General features: G+C 41.2%; 1 protein-coding gene across 1 annotated transcript in view; it reads right to left on the minus strand.

The window, feature by feature from the left end:
- The window catches only part of Srsf4 (serine and arginine rich splicing factor 4), a 27286-nt gene extending 15456 nt beyond the window's left edge, over window positions 1-11830 (minus strand). Inside the window, exon 1 of the mRNA XM_027937296.3 lies at window positions 11583-11830. Coding sequence (XP_027793097.1) covers window positions 11583-11689 — 107 coding nt within the window. The 5' untranslated portion in view covers window positions 11690-11830. The remainder of the gene's footprint in view (window positions 1-11582) is intronic.
- Window positions 11831-17042: the final 5212 nt, after the last annotated feature.

Here is a 17042-nt window from a genome sequence, read left to right on the forward strand (position 1 = left end):
TGCTAAAGCATTCTTTTGCTTAGAGGTCTATAACGACTCCTAAGTATCTCTGTTTATGTCATTTTCTAAACTTGAAACACCTTCACTACACAAAGTGAATCATTTCAAATCTTCCTTATGCTTGAGAATTGTCTTTCACGAAGCCTCAGAAACTTGCATAATTATTCTAGCGCTTCACCTTCATATTTTACATGGCAATATTTTGTGGCTTTTCAAGCCTTGTTCTTTTTTCCTCTGTGCTTATCTTCTCATTTGATTATGAGCTCTTCAATAAAAAAGAATAGTATCTTTCGAGTATTTAACAGAGTGGCACACAGTAAGTAATTTATTTCATTCCTATTTCATAACTTATGTGAAGAATGTATTATTATTTTTTCCATTTTACAATGAGAAAACTGAGGCTTAGAAAGGCTGAGCAACTTGCTTATTGTCAAGAAGCTCATAGGTGGCAGGACTGAATTTGAACCCAGACTGATGACTAATACCCCAGCTCTAAAACCACAAGGTCTCAGGACCCTTTAAAGGCAATCAGCCTCTCCTTTTCTCACAGTCCTAAGTACAACCTTTTTCGTTTAACAAATGCTGCTATTTGATTAATGATGACCTAACTTCAGATAAGCCAGGTTGAAGTACAGTCTTCTAAGTGGGGTGAAGTCTCCAGAGGAAAAACAAAAAACAAAAACAAAACAAAACAAAACCTGGGGGCAGGATAAAGCACCTCTAAGCTGGGGATATGTGACAACCAGGTTACTTTCACTCTTGTCTTTTGGTTCCCATTAGCCAGTGTCAGCCATCTGGTCCTTCCGAAAACATGTGTGGGTTCAGAACATAATAGACTAGAAGAATAGAGGAAAAATAAGATTATTCTGTGCAATCCCCATCCTGGAGGTCCCACATCAACCCCTGGAGTCTGGCTTCGGTTCTAAGGCTCAGCAAAAATTAGACCAGTGTAGAGGGGATAAGGGTTGGACTTAGTTGTGGTGAATATGAGTGGAGATCAACAATATTATATATTTTAAGATGCATTTAGTTTTGCAATAAATGGTGACTGGGACCAAAATAGTTAAATATGAATGATGGGAGAAAAAAATGGGTCAGACATCAAAGAATACTAGAAGGCTTACAAACTTCCAACTATGAAGATTACAGCAGCAACCAGATGATACACATCTAAGATCTGATTTAATTTTGACTAATCCCAACTACTACTAACATGACTACTCCAGCCCAGTTGGACTATTTCCTTCTTGGAACTCCTTTGTAATAACAACTCCTATTTTTTAGCATTTTACAATGTATCACCACTAAATGCTTTACACACATTATATCATTCAATTTTCACAACGCTGATATTTACTGTAATCTCACAGAAGAAACTGACTTGAAGCAGTTTCGTAACTTGCCAAGGCTACTTCAGACACCCCAGGAGTCTTCAAATCCACATCCTAACCTAAAACCTATACTCTCATCATGCTCTGCTATCCCCCTATATACCAGTAGAAAGATGTGGCCCAGAAGACCAGAGTTTGAGAAACATGAGCTCTGGCAGCCAGCACAGAAAATCCATTTCATCAAGTTATATGCAGTGGCCTGTAAGACAAATACCTACATGTCTAACCACAGCTTATGAGAACTTTTAAATGCCAAGGAAACACCATTTCCATATCTGATATATGTGATTATTAATGAGTTGTGAATGTTTATTCTCTAATAAACTACTAGTGGAACCAAACCTATAATTTAACTACCACAATTTTAACACCAATCCAGGGAAATAGAGAAATGTACCATCATTAAGAAACCTGTATCCTAGCAATGAGAACACAAATATATTAGCTGGAAAATTAAACTTACTTTCCTTCCTTTCTCATAGAGTAAATTATTTGTTGAAAAACCCCCTAATGATGAAAAAACAATCAAACTCAAGTCCAAGCTGCTGAGTTCACATTGCAGATACCGGCCCATCTCTAAAGGAATAATCACATTTTGGGATACGGAAACAGAAATATTCAGTGTCCTAAAAAGTAAATAATAAAAATTGCTCCAGAATAGGAGGTGGAGGGGAATGTATATAAATTTGGATTGAGTATTATTTTGCAACCATTCTAAGAGCCTATCTGCCAACTTATTTAAATTACCCAAAACTGTTTAAAAAATGAGTTAGGAGAGTTGGGGGATGGCTCAGTGTGAAAGCACTTGCCTAACCCTGGTTTCATCCCCACTACCATAAAAAAAAAAAGCAAAATAAAACTAAGTTTGCTGGCTATTTCACTTTTACTAGGCAGTCACCGTATTTCTATCCTACAAAATGGAACTACCCAGAAAGCAACACACTTGTGAATAGTTTGTAGATCAAACTATCATAATCATAACCCCACCCTCTCCCGGTCACAACTGAATATATTGTTTTGATGTTTTCAAAGTCAACATGGCTGCTTTCTTTAAAGAGGGGCACACAATCACATCTGTGTCCATTTTAATTTTCTGACACTTACCAACATGAAGGATAAGTGAAATTAAAAGTTCTCACAAAAAAAGGGGCTCAACTATTCTCTAATACCACACCAAAGTTCATGAAGACAAACTAAAAATAAGTTTAAAGAACTCAAAGAGCTGGGTGTGTTGTTGTAGGCCTATAATCCCAGCTTCTTGGGAGGCTGAGGCTAGAGGACAGTCAAAAGTTTTAGGCCAGCCTCAGCTATTTAATAACAAGACCCTGTCTCCCCCCACCAAAAAAAGTTGGGGCTCAATGATAAAAGCACCCCTGGGTTCAGTTTCTAGCACCAAACAAAGAACTGAAGAAATGAAAATCCCATTACCAATCTACAATATAACCCTTGGGATATAAAATAGAATCAACAAAATTGTTACTACTAACTGAAATAAAGGCTTGTGCTCAGCCATACCACTACCCAATTCCAAACCACAGCTACAAATGAAGGCAGTTCACACTTACCTCTAAAACAACACAAAGAGCAGGTTGCCAGGTGTTAAAGTCTCATAAGGTTATGCCTCTGGGACCATCTTGGATGTTCACACGTCCCTCTTAACTGTCCCTGGACTGCAGTCTGTTTCTTCTTTTTCATTCTTAGTTTTGGTTAGAGATGCCAGTCCCATGCTATTTCTTGGGGATGTCATTTCCTTGAAATTGGCCATTTCACCATTTTAATGAACTTCTCAAATTCTTTTATTAACATTAATGGGTTGAGTCTCATTTCACCCACATGAAACCTATTCTCAAGTCCTGACTATCTGACCCGGGCCTCCTGTTGCCCCTCTTTATTCCTCAAAGCTGACTTCAAAGTTCCCACCTTCTGTCTTCCTCCTCTCTCTAGTCTTGGAGTTGCTTGTGACAGTCCGTCTCCTTTCTAGCATACAGGCCTGAAGACATTGTCTGTGTGTGGGGGGGTCCTCTGGTGAAGGAATAAAAAGTCTTTAAGGTGCTTCCTCAGGTATTATCACCTGCAGTTTGGAGACTTCTGACCCGGGAGACTTTCATCTAAGCACAGAGGAAAGTCATGCAGGGCATTTCCTCAAAATATGAAAATTCAGAACACTGACTGCTCACTTTCGAGATACTCTAAGGCCAGAAGCCCTAGGATGAGGACACAGGGGACATTTGCTGGTATACATCCTACCCCAGTCACACTGACAAAGCTGATGCCACCTTATGGTTCTTCAAAAAGAAGCCAAGAGAAGGATCACTAGCAGTCTCCATCCAGGGCCAATATTATAAAAAGTGCCACCGATCTCACTTGTGGCAATAACTTATCAGCTAGCTGGAAGCCTCTACAGAAAGACTATAGGCTGAACAGGCTAGGAAACCCGAACTATACTCTCATTCTTGGAGGCAAGTCCCAAAAGGACAGGACTGAACCATTTAGAGGGAAACAGCATTAGCAAGGCTCTGACTGCGGCTGCCCATGCTATACTCAGGGATGTGAATAAAAATGATCTTCAGTTCTCAGAACTGTCAACAGTTCATTATGTAACCCTGGGCCAATCACTTAATAACTCTATGCCTGTTTCCCTATTAGCGCCAACTAGGGACAACACTTGTTTGTAAAGTGCTTTGATAAAGTCAGTTGAAAAATAGTATAATTGCACTGTAAATATTTTCTACAATTTTGTTAAAATTTCAGTGTTAGTTTACAAATTTATAGATACCACCTCCAATAGTATTCTCTCAGATTTGGGAACATCTTTCTTCTGAAGAGCTCAAAGTACAACTGGGTTACCTGGAAGCATCCAAAATACCGGGAGCCTAAACCATACATTATCATCCAGTTTTGTTCCTATCTTTTAAGAAGGAATAAATACTTCACATGGCCCCTTTATTCATACAGTATCTTGATGAGGAAGGGAGGAACAAGCTATTAAACTGAGAAATGGGGGGTTTAAAATGATTTGACCAAATAATTACAAATGATGTTTATTCATACCCCAAGTTGACCAGGTTTCCAGGTCCAAGGAGAAGGGGTCTGGAGACTGGGAAATTTATGCTGAGAATATTTGGTCACAGTATATGGTCATGTTTTTTAGTACTGATTTTTCAGTATGACAAGAAATTCTAAATCACTCATGTCTTAGGGCAAAAAAGTAACATCTAATAAACTTGTTTATTAACTTGATCACATTTTGTAATAGTCATACTACTAATAAAGCAATGATAGAATGCTTCTTAATCTAGAATCCTATTTCTCATTATTTATTACTCAAGAAAAAGTTCCTAATTAAAACACACAAGATCATTTTCACCTGTTAAAGTAGCAAAGCTTTTTTCCACCCCCTTCCTTTTTTTTTTTTGAGACAGAGTCTCTATATGTTGGGCAGAATGGCCCCCAACTCCTAGGCTCAAGCAGTCCTCCAAAGCAGCTGGGACTAGAGGCCCACAATACCACACCTGGCTAGAGTAGCAAAAATGTTAAATAATACTTATGCTCAATGCTGGTGAGGCAGCCATAATGTGTGCATGCTTAGACACTGCTGGCATAAATGTAACTGAAGCAGCTTTTCTGAAATTTATTTGGTTATATAACTGAGAGCCTTGAATATGCTCATTTCTGCTGTAACACATGAGTTTTACTCCATGCAGTGTATCCTAATACATAATAAGAATGCAAAGACATATACATGTGATATCCATCATCATTATTTGTAATAGCAAGAATTAAGAGACAACCTAGGAGGAATGGTTAAGTAAATCATGATTCAGTCATACAATGGATTTTGGGCAGCTGACAAGGAATGTTAATGTAATAGAAAAAATACATAAGATAAACTAATTAAAAAAAAGGAGGGGGATATAAAATTGCACACATGGTGAAAGAATTCTTAATGATACCTCTTTTCCAATTCATGCTTTTCACACTAAAGTATCTACAAAACTACATTCATTTTTAAATCAAAGTAATTTTTTAAAAAAATTTCTTGAACCTTGTTATATTTGGTAGGCTAAATGGCTAAGTCTTAAAAGCTGCAAGATGACATCCTCATATATAATTTTAAATATTCTAATTGAAAAAAGTGTTTAAAAATTTTAATACAGGGTAATGGAGAATTCAGAAAAATAGAGTTCTTAAATATGGCAGAAGAAAATAGAAATACCATTTGTCTAGAGGGTGATGGAAAGCAATGGCTAGCAAAAGACATAATAAAAACATAGATATGCTGACTCCAAAAGTCTCCTTTCAGGAATATGCCCTGAGTAATCACAAATGTTACAAAGAGTTACATAAAAAACACTTATCAGTGTTATATATGCACAGAATAATGAAAAACCAAAGATACTCTAAAAGTCTTCCAATATGCACCTGCCTCCTCTTTTAATACTGGGGACTGAATGAACCCAGGGGCCCTCTACCAATGAGCTATATTATTAACCCTTTAAATTTTTTAAAATTTTATTTTGAGACATGGGCTCACTAAACTGCTGAGGCTAGTCTCTAACTTGCAATCCTCCTGCCTTAGCCACCAGAGTTTCTGGGCTTGAGATAACAGGCATGCACCACTGCTTTTAATTATATATGTTAAGTAGCATTCATATGGGAAGTCTACATAACCATTAAACAGGCTGTAGGGCTGGGGCTATAGCTCAGTGGTAGAGTGCCTGCCTCGCACCTGTAAGGCTCAGGGTTCAATTCTAAGCACCACATAAAAATAAATAAAGATACTATGTCCAACTACAACTTAAAAAAAAAAAAAAAAAAAAAAAAAAAAGAAAGAAACAGGTTTTAGGGCCTGGGTGTGAAGCTCAAACATAGAGCATTTGCTTAACATGTATGAGGTCCTGGGACCAATACCCAGCACCTCAAAAATAAAAGGGTTGTTGGAGAACATATTAACAACAACAACAAAAAGAGTGGAGAGTGGCACATGTCTGTAATCCCACCAATTTGGGAGGCTGAGGCAGGAGGACTGTGAGTTCAAAGCCAGCCTCATCAACTTAGTGAAGTACTCAGTGAGACCCTATCTCTAAAAGGGGTGGGGATATGGCCCAGTGGTTAAGTGCTCCTGGTTTCAATCCCTGGTACCGAAAAAAAAAAAGAGCAGAGGCTGAGGGTGACAGGCATAAGAAGTGTGTATGTGTGAGATGTGTTGAAAACAAACCAAATACCCAAAATACAGAGAGGGTCAACTTTTGGTGATTTTTTTTTTGTCCTTCTCTATATTAAAAAAAAGTGTTAGGGGCTGGGGCTGTAGCTCAGTGGTAGAGCACTTGCCTAGCATGCACAAAGCACTGGATTCGATCCTCAGCACCACATAAAAAATGAATAAAATAAAGGCATTCTGTCCATCTACAACTACATTTTTTTTTTTTTTAAGTTACAATAGGGCTGGGGATGTGGCTCAAGCGGTAATGCGCTCGCCTGGCATGCACGGGGTGCTGGGTTCGATCCTCAGCACCACATAAAAATGAAATAAAGATGTTGTGTCCACCGAAAACTGAAAAAATAAATATTAAAAAATTCTCTCTCTTAAAAAAAAATTAGTTACAATAAACATGTAAATTTTTAATAATCAAAAGTAAATATGTGCTGTTTTGAAATGTTAAAATACAAATGAATGGGTTTAATTTTAACTATGTATAAACAGAGTTGTTCAAACATTCCTTTAAACAAAACTATGTTTAAAGTTTTCTAGATATTCATAAAATTTATGCATAATCAAATGCTTTACTTTTCTTAACACAGACTCAAAATGCTTGTTGTACTTGGAACATTATTCCTGAGATTTGCAGAACGGCCTATGAATGAAAAGGTGGTGGGCTCCCTAAAAGATTAGCATTCGCTTTGCATCATTACCATAAAAATGATAAAGCATTTATTTGCCATTGGCTCAACTAACCAGAAACTCATATCATGGAACATTATTTCTTTACTCTCTCTATAAAGGAAAAAACGGAAAAAAGAACAAGTTCAGGAGAATGAAGTATAGGCTCTATGTCAGTTCTGTGATCAAGGACATGAACAGAACAATGACCGACTCTCTGAAAGATTCTACATATTAAAAAAATAAAAAGTCAAGGTTTATTTTATTTGGAGGAATTTTAAAGGTGAAAATAAAATTTCCCAACAATACTCAGATATCAAAAACCCAATCAAACAGATCACCACAAGAACTGAGAATTCTAGCTATGCACCACTTCACTGTAGTATGAAACACAGGCTGAAATTTACAGCTGAGTTTCTCTTGAGTTTTAATTAGTTAAAAAAGCTAGGCATGGTGGTGCACACCTGTAATCCCAGAGGCTCAGCAAGCTGAGGCAGCAGGATTGAGAGTCCAAAGTTAGCCTCAGCAATGGCCAGATACTAAGGAACTCAATGGGACTCTATCTCTAAATAAAATACAAAAAAGGGATGGGGATGTGTCTCAGTGCCCCTGAGTTCAATCCCCGGTATGCACCCCCCCCCCAAAAAAAAAACTAAAAAAAGAGAAAAAGAAAACCTCACCAATTTGTGAGTTTACTTTTTCAGCTGCTAAGCAGGTAAATACTTTTAAATGTAATAAAGCTATACTAATTAATTAAAATATGGAAAAATTAAGTTATAAAGATCTGAAACCACAAAATTCTGTGGCAAGAGAAACTACTAAAAAGTCTTCCACATTTTACAAGAAAGTGATTTATTAATAAAAAAGAAAGTCCACCAAATCTACACATAATCATAATCAGTAAAAGCATAAAGCATAAAGGTATCACAGGTGCTAACAGTGTTGCTTCCATGACCCACTCCTAGGATTCCCCTGGGCCTTTCCTATGGCTGTCCCTCCAGACAGGGGCTCTTGCTCGTATAAATGCAGCAGGTAGGAATGTAGGAGATCTCAGCGGGATTTGGAATGGTCTATGCAACCCTGGGAGATCCTGTTTGTAGTCCTCAAGTGAACCATCTGTCTAGAAGTTCTCTAAAACAGAGGCAAGTTGCACCAGAGTTGCCTGGTTTCGATATAATGACAAACAACAACTACTGTATGCATACCCTCTCTCCATATCAGAAGTATACAGAATCCTTTCCTGGGCACCAAATCTCCTTTGGAGCTCATATGCTTCCTAGTTTGGTCAACTTTCTATCATACATGTATTTCACATCTTATTTAATTCTAAAAATTTTGTACAACCCTTTAGCCTAACCCTTTTGACATATCTAACATAAATTTAAACCCATTTGCAATTCTTCAAAGCCCTATCCATCCAAATTCTGTTTTGAATTTTATTTACTAATAATCACAATCCAGACATGTTCCAAGATCCTTCTCAGGTTCAGGATTATAAGCTTATAACATATAGTTAAATTGTGCCATCTTTTCATTTTGTACCTACTGTTTCTCTTTAGACTCCCCTGCATTTCTACCATCAAGTTCAGGCTATTCTTGCTTCAACTACATTTTAATCATTGGTTCTCTTCCCAGAAATCATTTTCCTCTGCAATGATTCCTGAATGATGCTAGTGGTTGCCATTTAGGGATCGTCACACCTGTCTTTGAATCCTTGACATGACTTCCCATTCTTTTTTAAAAATGTTTATTTTTTAGTTATGGGTGGACACAATATCTTTTTATTTTTTATATTTATGTGGTGCTAAGGATCGAACCAAGTGCCTCATGCATGCTAGTCGAGTGCTCTACATCTGAGCCACAACAGCATCCCTCACTTCCCATTCTTTATTTCAACATGGACTTATTATTATTCTCTTTTCAATTTTTTTTAGTTGGACACAATAGTTTTTTTTTATGTGGTGGTGAGGATCGAACCCAGCACCTCGAATGGAGCCACAACCCCATGGATTTCATGGTCATCATGGTTTAGCAGTGTAATTGTAAGCAGGAATAGTTACCTCAAAAAAAAAAAAAGACTCAGATAATTAGGGCCCTGGAAGCTTTCTGGGTTGTGCAATACCTCCTTCTTTGAATTCCTACCCATGATTTTGAACTTTTTGTGTTAAAAATCTTAATAATTGTTTCTGGTTTATTGTTAAATTTCTAGATCCTTCACGAGGTTCAATTCAAGGTAGATTATTACCAAATGCTCTTTTTTTTTTTTTTAATATTTATTTGTTAGTTCTCCGCAGACACAACATCATTGTTTGTATGTGGTGCTGAGGATTGAACCCGGGCTGCACATATGCCAGGCGAGTGCGCTACCGCTTGAGCCACATCCCCAGCCCCTACCAAATGCTCTTTATTGGAGTACTTCCTTATCGTCAATTACAATACATACTTTTTCTAGACACTTATTTTTCTTCATTTTAAGCCCTAAGTCAATTCATTCTTCAAAGCCCATTTCAAAAAAATCTTTTCAAGCAAACTATTCCAAGTTTTACTTAAATTTAATTTAAAGGGAGAGCAAGCATCCTTAATTCAAAGTGCACATGTCAATACCTGATTTACTCCAGAACTCTTCTGACTGTCCTCATTTCATTTAGCAGAGTACTGGGTATCTTGGTGGGTTATCAATACACTTGGTAGACGAATCAGTTTCCCTATTAACATCATTTCCAGCTCACTATCACCTTAGTCCAAATATGCTTTGTTATTAAAACACTAACAAGCTATGATGTCTCCTAATAATTATGGACAAATCTCTTTCATTATAGAAAGAATTACTACTATAAGTCAAAGGCTTCACATTTATTATATCTGATCTTCCTTCTCCATATGAATGAGAAAACAGGTTCAGTGAAACCATTAACTTGCCCATATATATGTAAGTGGTAGAATCAATATTTGACTCAGGCCTATCTGGCTTCAAAAACCATGATTTCCCCACAAAAGTTATTCTGTCCACTTAGCTGGGCTCTGAAAAAAACTGGGAGTTTTTCTTCACATATATGTATCTCAGTAACAAATCTCCCCACTTTAGCATATTTTTTCAGAACTGAAAATTCTATTGTACCAAATGAATAATATTCTAAGCCTTGTATATTAAAGCAATAACCCGCAGCAAGGTGATTCTTCCTAGCAATCATTTTGAAGGGGCTTTTAAAATTTGAGATTATGTTAGCTACCAATTTTTCCTTCCACATGTGTCAGTTATTATCGGGGAGTAAAGTGTAGTCATAGTAGACCTGTTGCAAAGTACTAGTGGCTTTTTAGTTTTGTTTTAAAGCCAAGGTTGAGTGGTCCAATACAGTCCCCCAGTCCTTTATGAATTTTTACATCCATGCCTTCCAAATCTACCATTTTCTAGTCCCCAGTTTTTCCTTTCTGAACAGGACTAACAAACCCATGTTTCCCCCTGACACTTGTACTCCTGCTGGCCCTGTTTTGCCAAAGCTCGTTAATAATACAAGTACAGACCATCCTGGGAGGTAGTAAATTGGCAATTTTGAGATGTGTGTCTCCACTTGTATTACTAGTAGACGTATACACTAGCCAGGGTGGCCACTAGTCTTAACAAATTCTACAACAGCAAGACAAATTTTTGGCAAGTTGGACAAGGGAAACCACAGTATGGAAACTTTGCACGAGTCTTCAAGTTAAAGCTTTAATTTGCCCTCATACAGGGAACGGTCAGGGCTTTCAGCGCGGCAAGACGATACTTTGGAAACTGTCACTAGACTACTCAAACTGCAATCTCCCGCCCAAAAAAAGTGTGGCACATGGCAAGTCTAAAAAGAGCCTCTCTCCAGAGATCCTGTCCTCGGGAAAGACGCGTTATGACCGCCTGGTCCATTCGGCTGGAAAGAGGTTAAAAAGGGGCAGGAAATCCTGTTTGTTTATTTCCAGCAGTCCTCAGAGCGGGAAAGGCTGGTATCTACCCGGAGACGAACCAGGTCCCAATCCCAGGGCCTGGGCAGGGAAAAGCTGGGCCTCCTGGGTGCCCGGAGCCCCAGCCCCACCTGGCTTCCTTCTCCCGGTCCCTCTCCGGTCCTCGCCAGCGCTCCCATTATCCCTCCACCACCCCCGCCCGCGCAGGCGCAGTGGGAGCGGGCCTACCCGCGCCCCCGAGGCGCCGCGACCATGGCGGAGCCGGAGCAGGCCGGCAGCGGCTCCAGCGAGGCAAGCGCCCCTCTCCGGTCCCGCGGCCTCCCCGCCACCACCGGGGCCCCGGCCCCCGCAGTAGGCCCCTCTTCCGCCCTCCTCACCCGTTCTTCAGATCCACCTCCAGGATCTTCCCGTAGCCCTTAAAGAAGCGCTCCACATCGCGCTCCCGGGCCTGGTAGCTCAGGCGGCCGATGTATACCCGCGGCATCCCGGCAACGGCGGTGGCGGCTGGCCCCGGCCCCGGCCCCCCTTAGGCGGCGGCCGGCGAAGCGAGAGCGCGGCGACGGTGGCAACGGGCGGGCGGCGGGACGGACGCAGCCGAACCCCGGCGACGTACGCGAGCACGCAGCTCCAGAGCGCGCGTCTCCGCTTCCCCCACCCTCCCCCCAGGCGGAGGGTAACGGGAGGGAGCGCGCTTTCGCTTCCCGCCCGGCCAGCGCTGGGGGCGTGGCCTCCCCGGGGGCGCGCCGACGGGGGGCGGAGCGAGATGATCGACAGCTGGCGCCGGCCGCCCGGGCTCCGGCACGTTCTCTCGCGAGCTTGCTGTGGCGCCTGCGCCACTTTCTGCAGCTCGCCGGATCGCGCCGCCCCCCGGAAATGTGTGCATCTCTGCGCGGAGCGAAATCGCTTTTGTCCTTTGAACCGGGAGTGGTTTCGGCGTCGGCGCAGTATATCGGAATTAAACCGGCTTCCAAACTTGCGTATCTATGATCTTGTGCTCTTAATGCACGATGTCTCTGATCCTTTTATCGTCTCTTTCAGAGGGGGATAATACTTCCTTTCAAAGTTGTCTTGAGAATTTTGTGAGACTAGACACCAAAAATGCTCAATAAACTATACCAACGTTATTTTAAAATTATTATTTCTGCAGTGCTGGGATCAAACCCAGGGCCTCTGTCATGCTAGTCAAGAGCTCTACCTTTGATTTACAACCTTAGCTTCTATAATATTTTAAGAACAGGAAGCTGTTTAAATAGAAGCAATGTGAGAAGTGGGAGTCAGCGTTGGCGTTTGACTAGGCGTGGCGCGGAGCAAATCACCCCGCCAATCGAACCTGTGTTTTAACCTGTGAAGTCTTGTCGGTGGACAAGATGGGGAGCTCAAAAAATATTGGTTCCCTTCGCACCAACTCAATTTTCTTAGAACCACGAAGGGGTTTTGTTTCTCTGCTTTTTATTATTAATTTATTTACTTACTTAGTTCTTATTACCGGGAATTGAACCCAGGCCAGGGGTGCTTAGCCACTGAGCCACATCCCCAGGCCTTATTAATTTTGAGGCAGGGATTCACTACATTGCTGAGGTTGGTCTTGAATTTGCAATCCTGTCTCAGCCTCCCAGAGTTACTGGGATTACAGGCACGCGCCTCCAGGTCTGGCTTGTATTTATTTCTTTAAATTGTATTTTGAAAAGATAATTCAAAATCCAAATGCTATGTAACAGAAAGTTTTCCCTTTTCTGTCCCCCAGATGCTATTTCCCTCCTCAAAGGCAATTTCTTAAAATGTCCTTCCAGGGGGTGGGGTTGTGGCTCAAGTGGTAGCACGCTTGCCTGGCATGCTTGCGAACCGGGTTCGATCCTCAGCACCACATACAAAGATGTTGTGTCTGCCGAAAACTAAAAAATTAAAAAATAATAAAATAAAATAACCTTTCAGAGGTTAATTTACCCACATAAAGCAGAGCTGGGTAGTACATACACAGTTCTTGGCTTAATGTAATTTGAAAATCATTCCATAAGCGTTCAAAAGGAACTTTCTCGGGACTATTACTATGGCTTATAACGTTTTGTACATGGTAATTTAACCAGTCCTCTAGTGAAGGACATTGAGATGGTTTCCCATCTTTCCTCATAAGAATTGCTACAGGAGGAGCCTTGTATATTCATATATGTAAGATCTATTCCTGGAAGTAGGAATATTTGGGTCAAAGAGTGTGAGCACAAGTAGTTTTGGTAGATGTTGCTCAACACTCCATTAAATGCTTGATTCCCATATTCTCCCTAATACCGAGTCATCAAATGTTTTACCTTTTGTCAGTCCTGATTAATGGTATCTCTGGGGGGTTCAAATGGCAACTGTTTTTAATGGAGCAAGTCTCTCTTCATGGTTAATATGGATTTATGTTTCCCTTTGCATGTCTGTTTATATCTTTTGCTCATTTTTCTTGATTTATAGGTCACTATATACTAGGAAAATCAGCTCTTTGTCAAATGAATTGCAAATATTTTTTCCCAGTTTGTTGTTTGACTTGTGACTTTGCCTAGAGGTTTGTTTGTTTTTGCCAGTCAAAAACATTAGGTATTTTGGGGATTAAATTTATCCATCCTTTGTTTTTCTTTGGTACCGGTTTTGTATTGTATTTCAAAAGGTCTTCCTCACTCTGAAGTTTAAAAACATTATCAACAACAACAAAAAACCCTCAGTTTAATTTGTTACTTAGCTTATTTTCATATTGCAATCTTTTTTCTTTCTCAGTTCTGGGGATTGAATCTGAGGGCACTGTACCACTGAGCTATGCTCCTCTCAGCCCTTTTAATTTTTAAAAATTTTGAGAGAGGGTCTTGCTGAGTTGTTGAGGCAGACCTCAAACTTGAGGTTCTCCTGTCTCAGCCTCCTGAAGGCTGGGATCATGGGTCATGTGCCACTGTGCCCAGCCTCATGTTGCAATCTTTAAGCCATTTGGAATTTAGAAAATGTGAGGGTAATGCCTGACCTCACACTGCAATCTTTAAACCATCTGGAATTTAGAAAATGTTAGGATCGTGATTTTTTTTTTTTTTTTGGTACTGGGGATTGATTGAACCTCTGAGTTACACCCCCAGCCCTTTTTATTTTGAGACAGGTTCTCACTAAATTGCTGAGGCTGGCCTCAAATTTGTAAAAGGATCATAAGGTTTTAAAGAATAAGCACTGGGCTGGGGATGTGGCTCAAGTGGTAGCGTGCTCGCCTGGCGTGCGTGCGGCCCGGGTTCGATCCTCAGCACCACATACAAACAAAGATGTTGTGTCTGCCAAATACTAAAAAATAAATATTAAAATTATCTCTCTCTCTGTCTCTCTCTTCTAAAAAAAAAATAAAGAATAAGCACTAAACCTTGGTTGTCATATAGTCTCATCAATCTGTTGTACAGGAGGGAAAGAATCCACAGAGAGAAAATGCATGTCTCCCAAACCTGCTTTCTCTGGAGTTCCCTTACTCTGGAAGTGGCATATCTATCTAGCAAGGAACTAAAGTTCAATCCCCACACTTGGTCTGTCTTTGGTTCTTCCTTCTAAATGTTCACAAGTCTGTCTTCTCAGCATTCTCTCTTCCCAACGTACTTCAGGCCTCGACACATATCAGGGCTTCTACGCATGCTACTCTCTGCCTGGACTATGGCTGGCTCCCTATCCAGGCCTCATATTTCCTTGTCTGCTTTAAATCAAATACCTACTGCGTTACAGTAGCCCTGTGTGTTTTCTTTCACAGTACTACAGTCTGGAATTAGCTTATTTATTCCCTTGTTCTTTGTCTTTCTCCGTCACTAGAATGTAAGCTTGCTGGTACTAGGGGCCGTGTTTTTTGTTTGTTTGTTTGTTTTTTCTCTTTCTGTGTCCCTAGCATACTTAACAGTGCCTTTCATGTAGTATGTTCAGGGCAGTTATAGTTTGGTGTGGTGTCACATGCCTACAGTCCCAGCCTTTGGATGGTTGAGGCAGGAGGATCCCTTCAGTCCAGGAGTTTGAGACCAGCCTGGATAACACAGTGAAACCCCTTCTCTCAACAAATAATCCCTGCTTTTGAATGTGATGCTGAAGATTGAACCCAGAGCCTTAGGCAAGCTAAATGCAGGGTTATGGACATATGGAAAGATTTCTCTTCCCTTTCAGAAGATGCCGTTGTCTCCTTCCCATCTACCTTCAGGCCAGACCTGCTGTCTTCCCAGGAATTTTCCTGCCTGCACATGTGGGCAGATGCAGTGCGGGGCTAAGCATTTCTTCCCCACCATTTCCAACAGTCATGGCTGGGCCCAGTGCCCTATCCTGGGCATGGCGCCTGCCAATAAGCACTGTGGGCATTGCCAAGCGCTTCTAGGCACAAGGACAGTGATGCTCCCACAGGAAACTTTCTTCTGGGCTTCAGTCTCCTCCTGAGGAAAGTGGGCTTATTTATCTCATCTCCAAGACAAGACATGCATCAGCACTGTGGTGCTGGCTGCGGGAGCCGCTGGGTGGATGCTCCCTGGGGAGGACTGGGAGAGGCAGGCAGGCAGCTCCAGGGCTTCAGGTGTGCCTGAGCATTGCCTTAGGAGTCAGCGCCTATTTGCCTTCAGGCTCTGGAGCCAGTTTCCACTTGCTCTTCCAGATTATTGTCTGAAGATTAGAAACGACGTCTCGCACTAGTATAGAAAAGATGATCCATTTTAAGTCAGATTCCCTTCTGACATTATTTTGTCTGTTTTTTCCCCTCTGCTAGCCTCATGCTGGCAGCCATTAGTTGGTGTTTGAATTTTAGCTGTGGAGGGCTGGGGCGGGTTTACTTGTCTGAAATTCCAAACTTCTGACTTTCCGTAGTGCCTGCCTCTCCAAATTGTCCCCGGACCTGCTACCAGAGAGATTTCTCCAAAGCACAGCTCCACTGGGAGGTCTTTTGTCGCCTACTGCCAATAAGGTCAACCTCCAGTCCCAGCTGGGAATCACCATCTTTCAGGACTCCCTTTTTCAGCTTTACATTGGTTGACTTGATTTAGTTTAAGTCAAGTCACTGAATGATAGCATTCAGGATTAGGGACAGTGAAATCTCGAAAAACAGGTCCTGAGGTAGGCAGTTGAGACTTCCGGAAGTCAAAGCCTCAGACTCCTTTGACTTTCTCTCTGTCCCATTCTTAATGTGGTCAAAGATGGCTGTGCACCCTTCAGGAATCACGTTTGTATCCCAGCTGGGAGGAAGGTAAAAGGGGAAGAAAAGGGTACAGGATGCACCTGGTAACTACATCCTAAAAGGTTCCTAAGAAACTGGCATCTAACATCTCTCACAAGGGCAGACCTTGTTGGCTGCAAGGGAAGCAGGAAAACCAGTATTTACTCCAGCCTACCACATGCCCACCTCAAAGTTCTAGGTTTTAATTCTCTCTTTTTTTTTTTTGGTACCAGGGATTGAACTCAGGGGCACTCGACCACTGAGCCACACCCCCAGCCCTGTTCTGTAGTTTATTTAGAGACGGGGTCTCACTGAGTTGCTTTGTGCCTCACTGTTGCTGAGGCTGGCTTTGAACTTGCAATCCTCCTGTCAGCCTCCCAGAGCTGCTGGGATTACAGGTGTGCACTACCAGGCCTAGGCTCTAGGTTTTAATTCTAATGAAGGGAACGGATAGGGAAAATGAAAAAAGGTCCTGAGATCAATATTCTGCCTCTGAACTTTGCTTGACAGGTTTCTTTAGTAATTTTTGTTACCCTTTCTTGAGCTCATTATAACCATTCTTCGAAGACCAGCCCGAGTGTTACACCTCCAGACCCCAAAAAGTATAACGCATAACTCCCTTCAGTGTTCTCATTTCAAATGATCCTCCAGATCTCCAAGC

The sequence above is a fragment of the Marmota flaviventris genome, chromosome 10, assembly GCF_047511675.1.
Source record: "Marmota flaviventris isolate mMarFla1 chromosome 10, mMarFla1.hap1, whole genome shotgun sequence".
Lineage (NCBI taxonomy): Eukaryota > Metazoa > Chordata > Mammalia > Rodentia > Sciuridae > Marmota > Marmota flaviventris.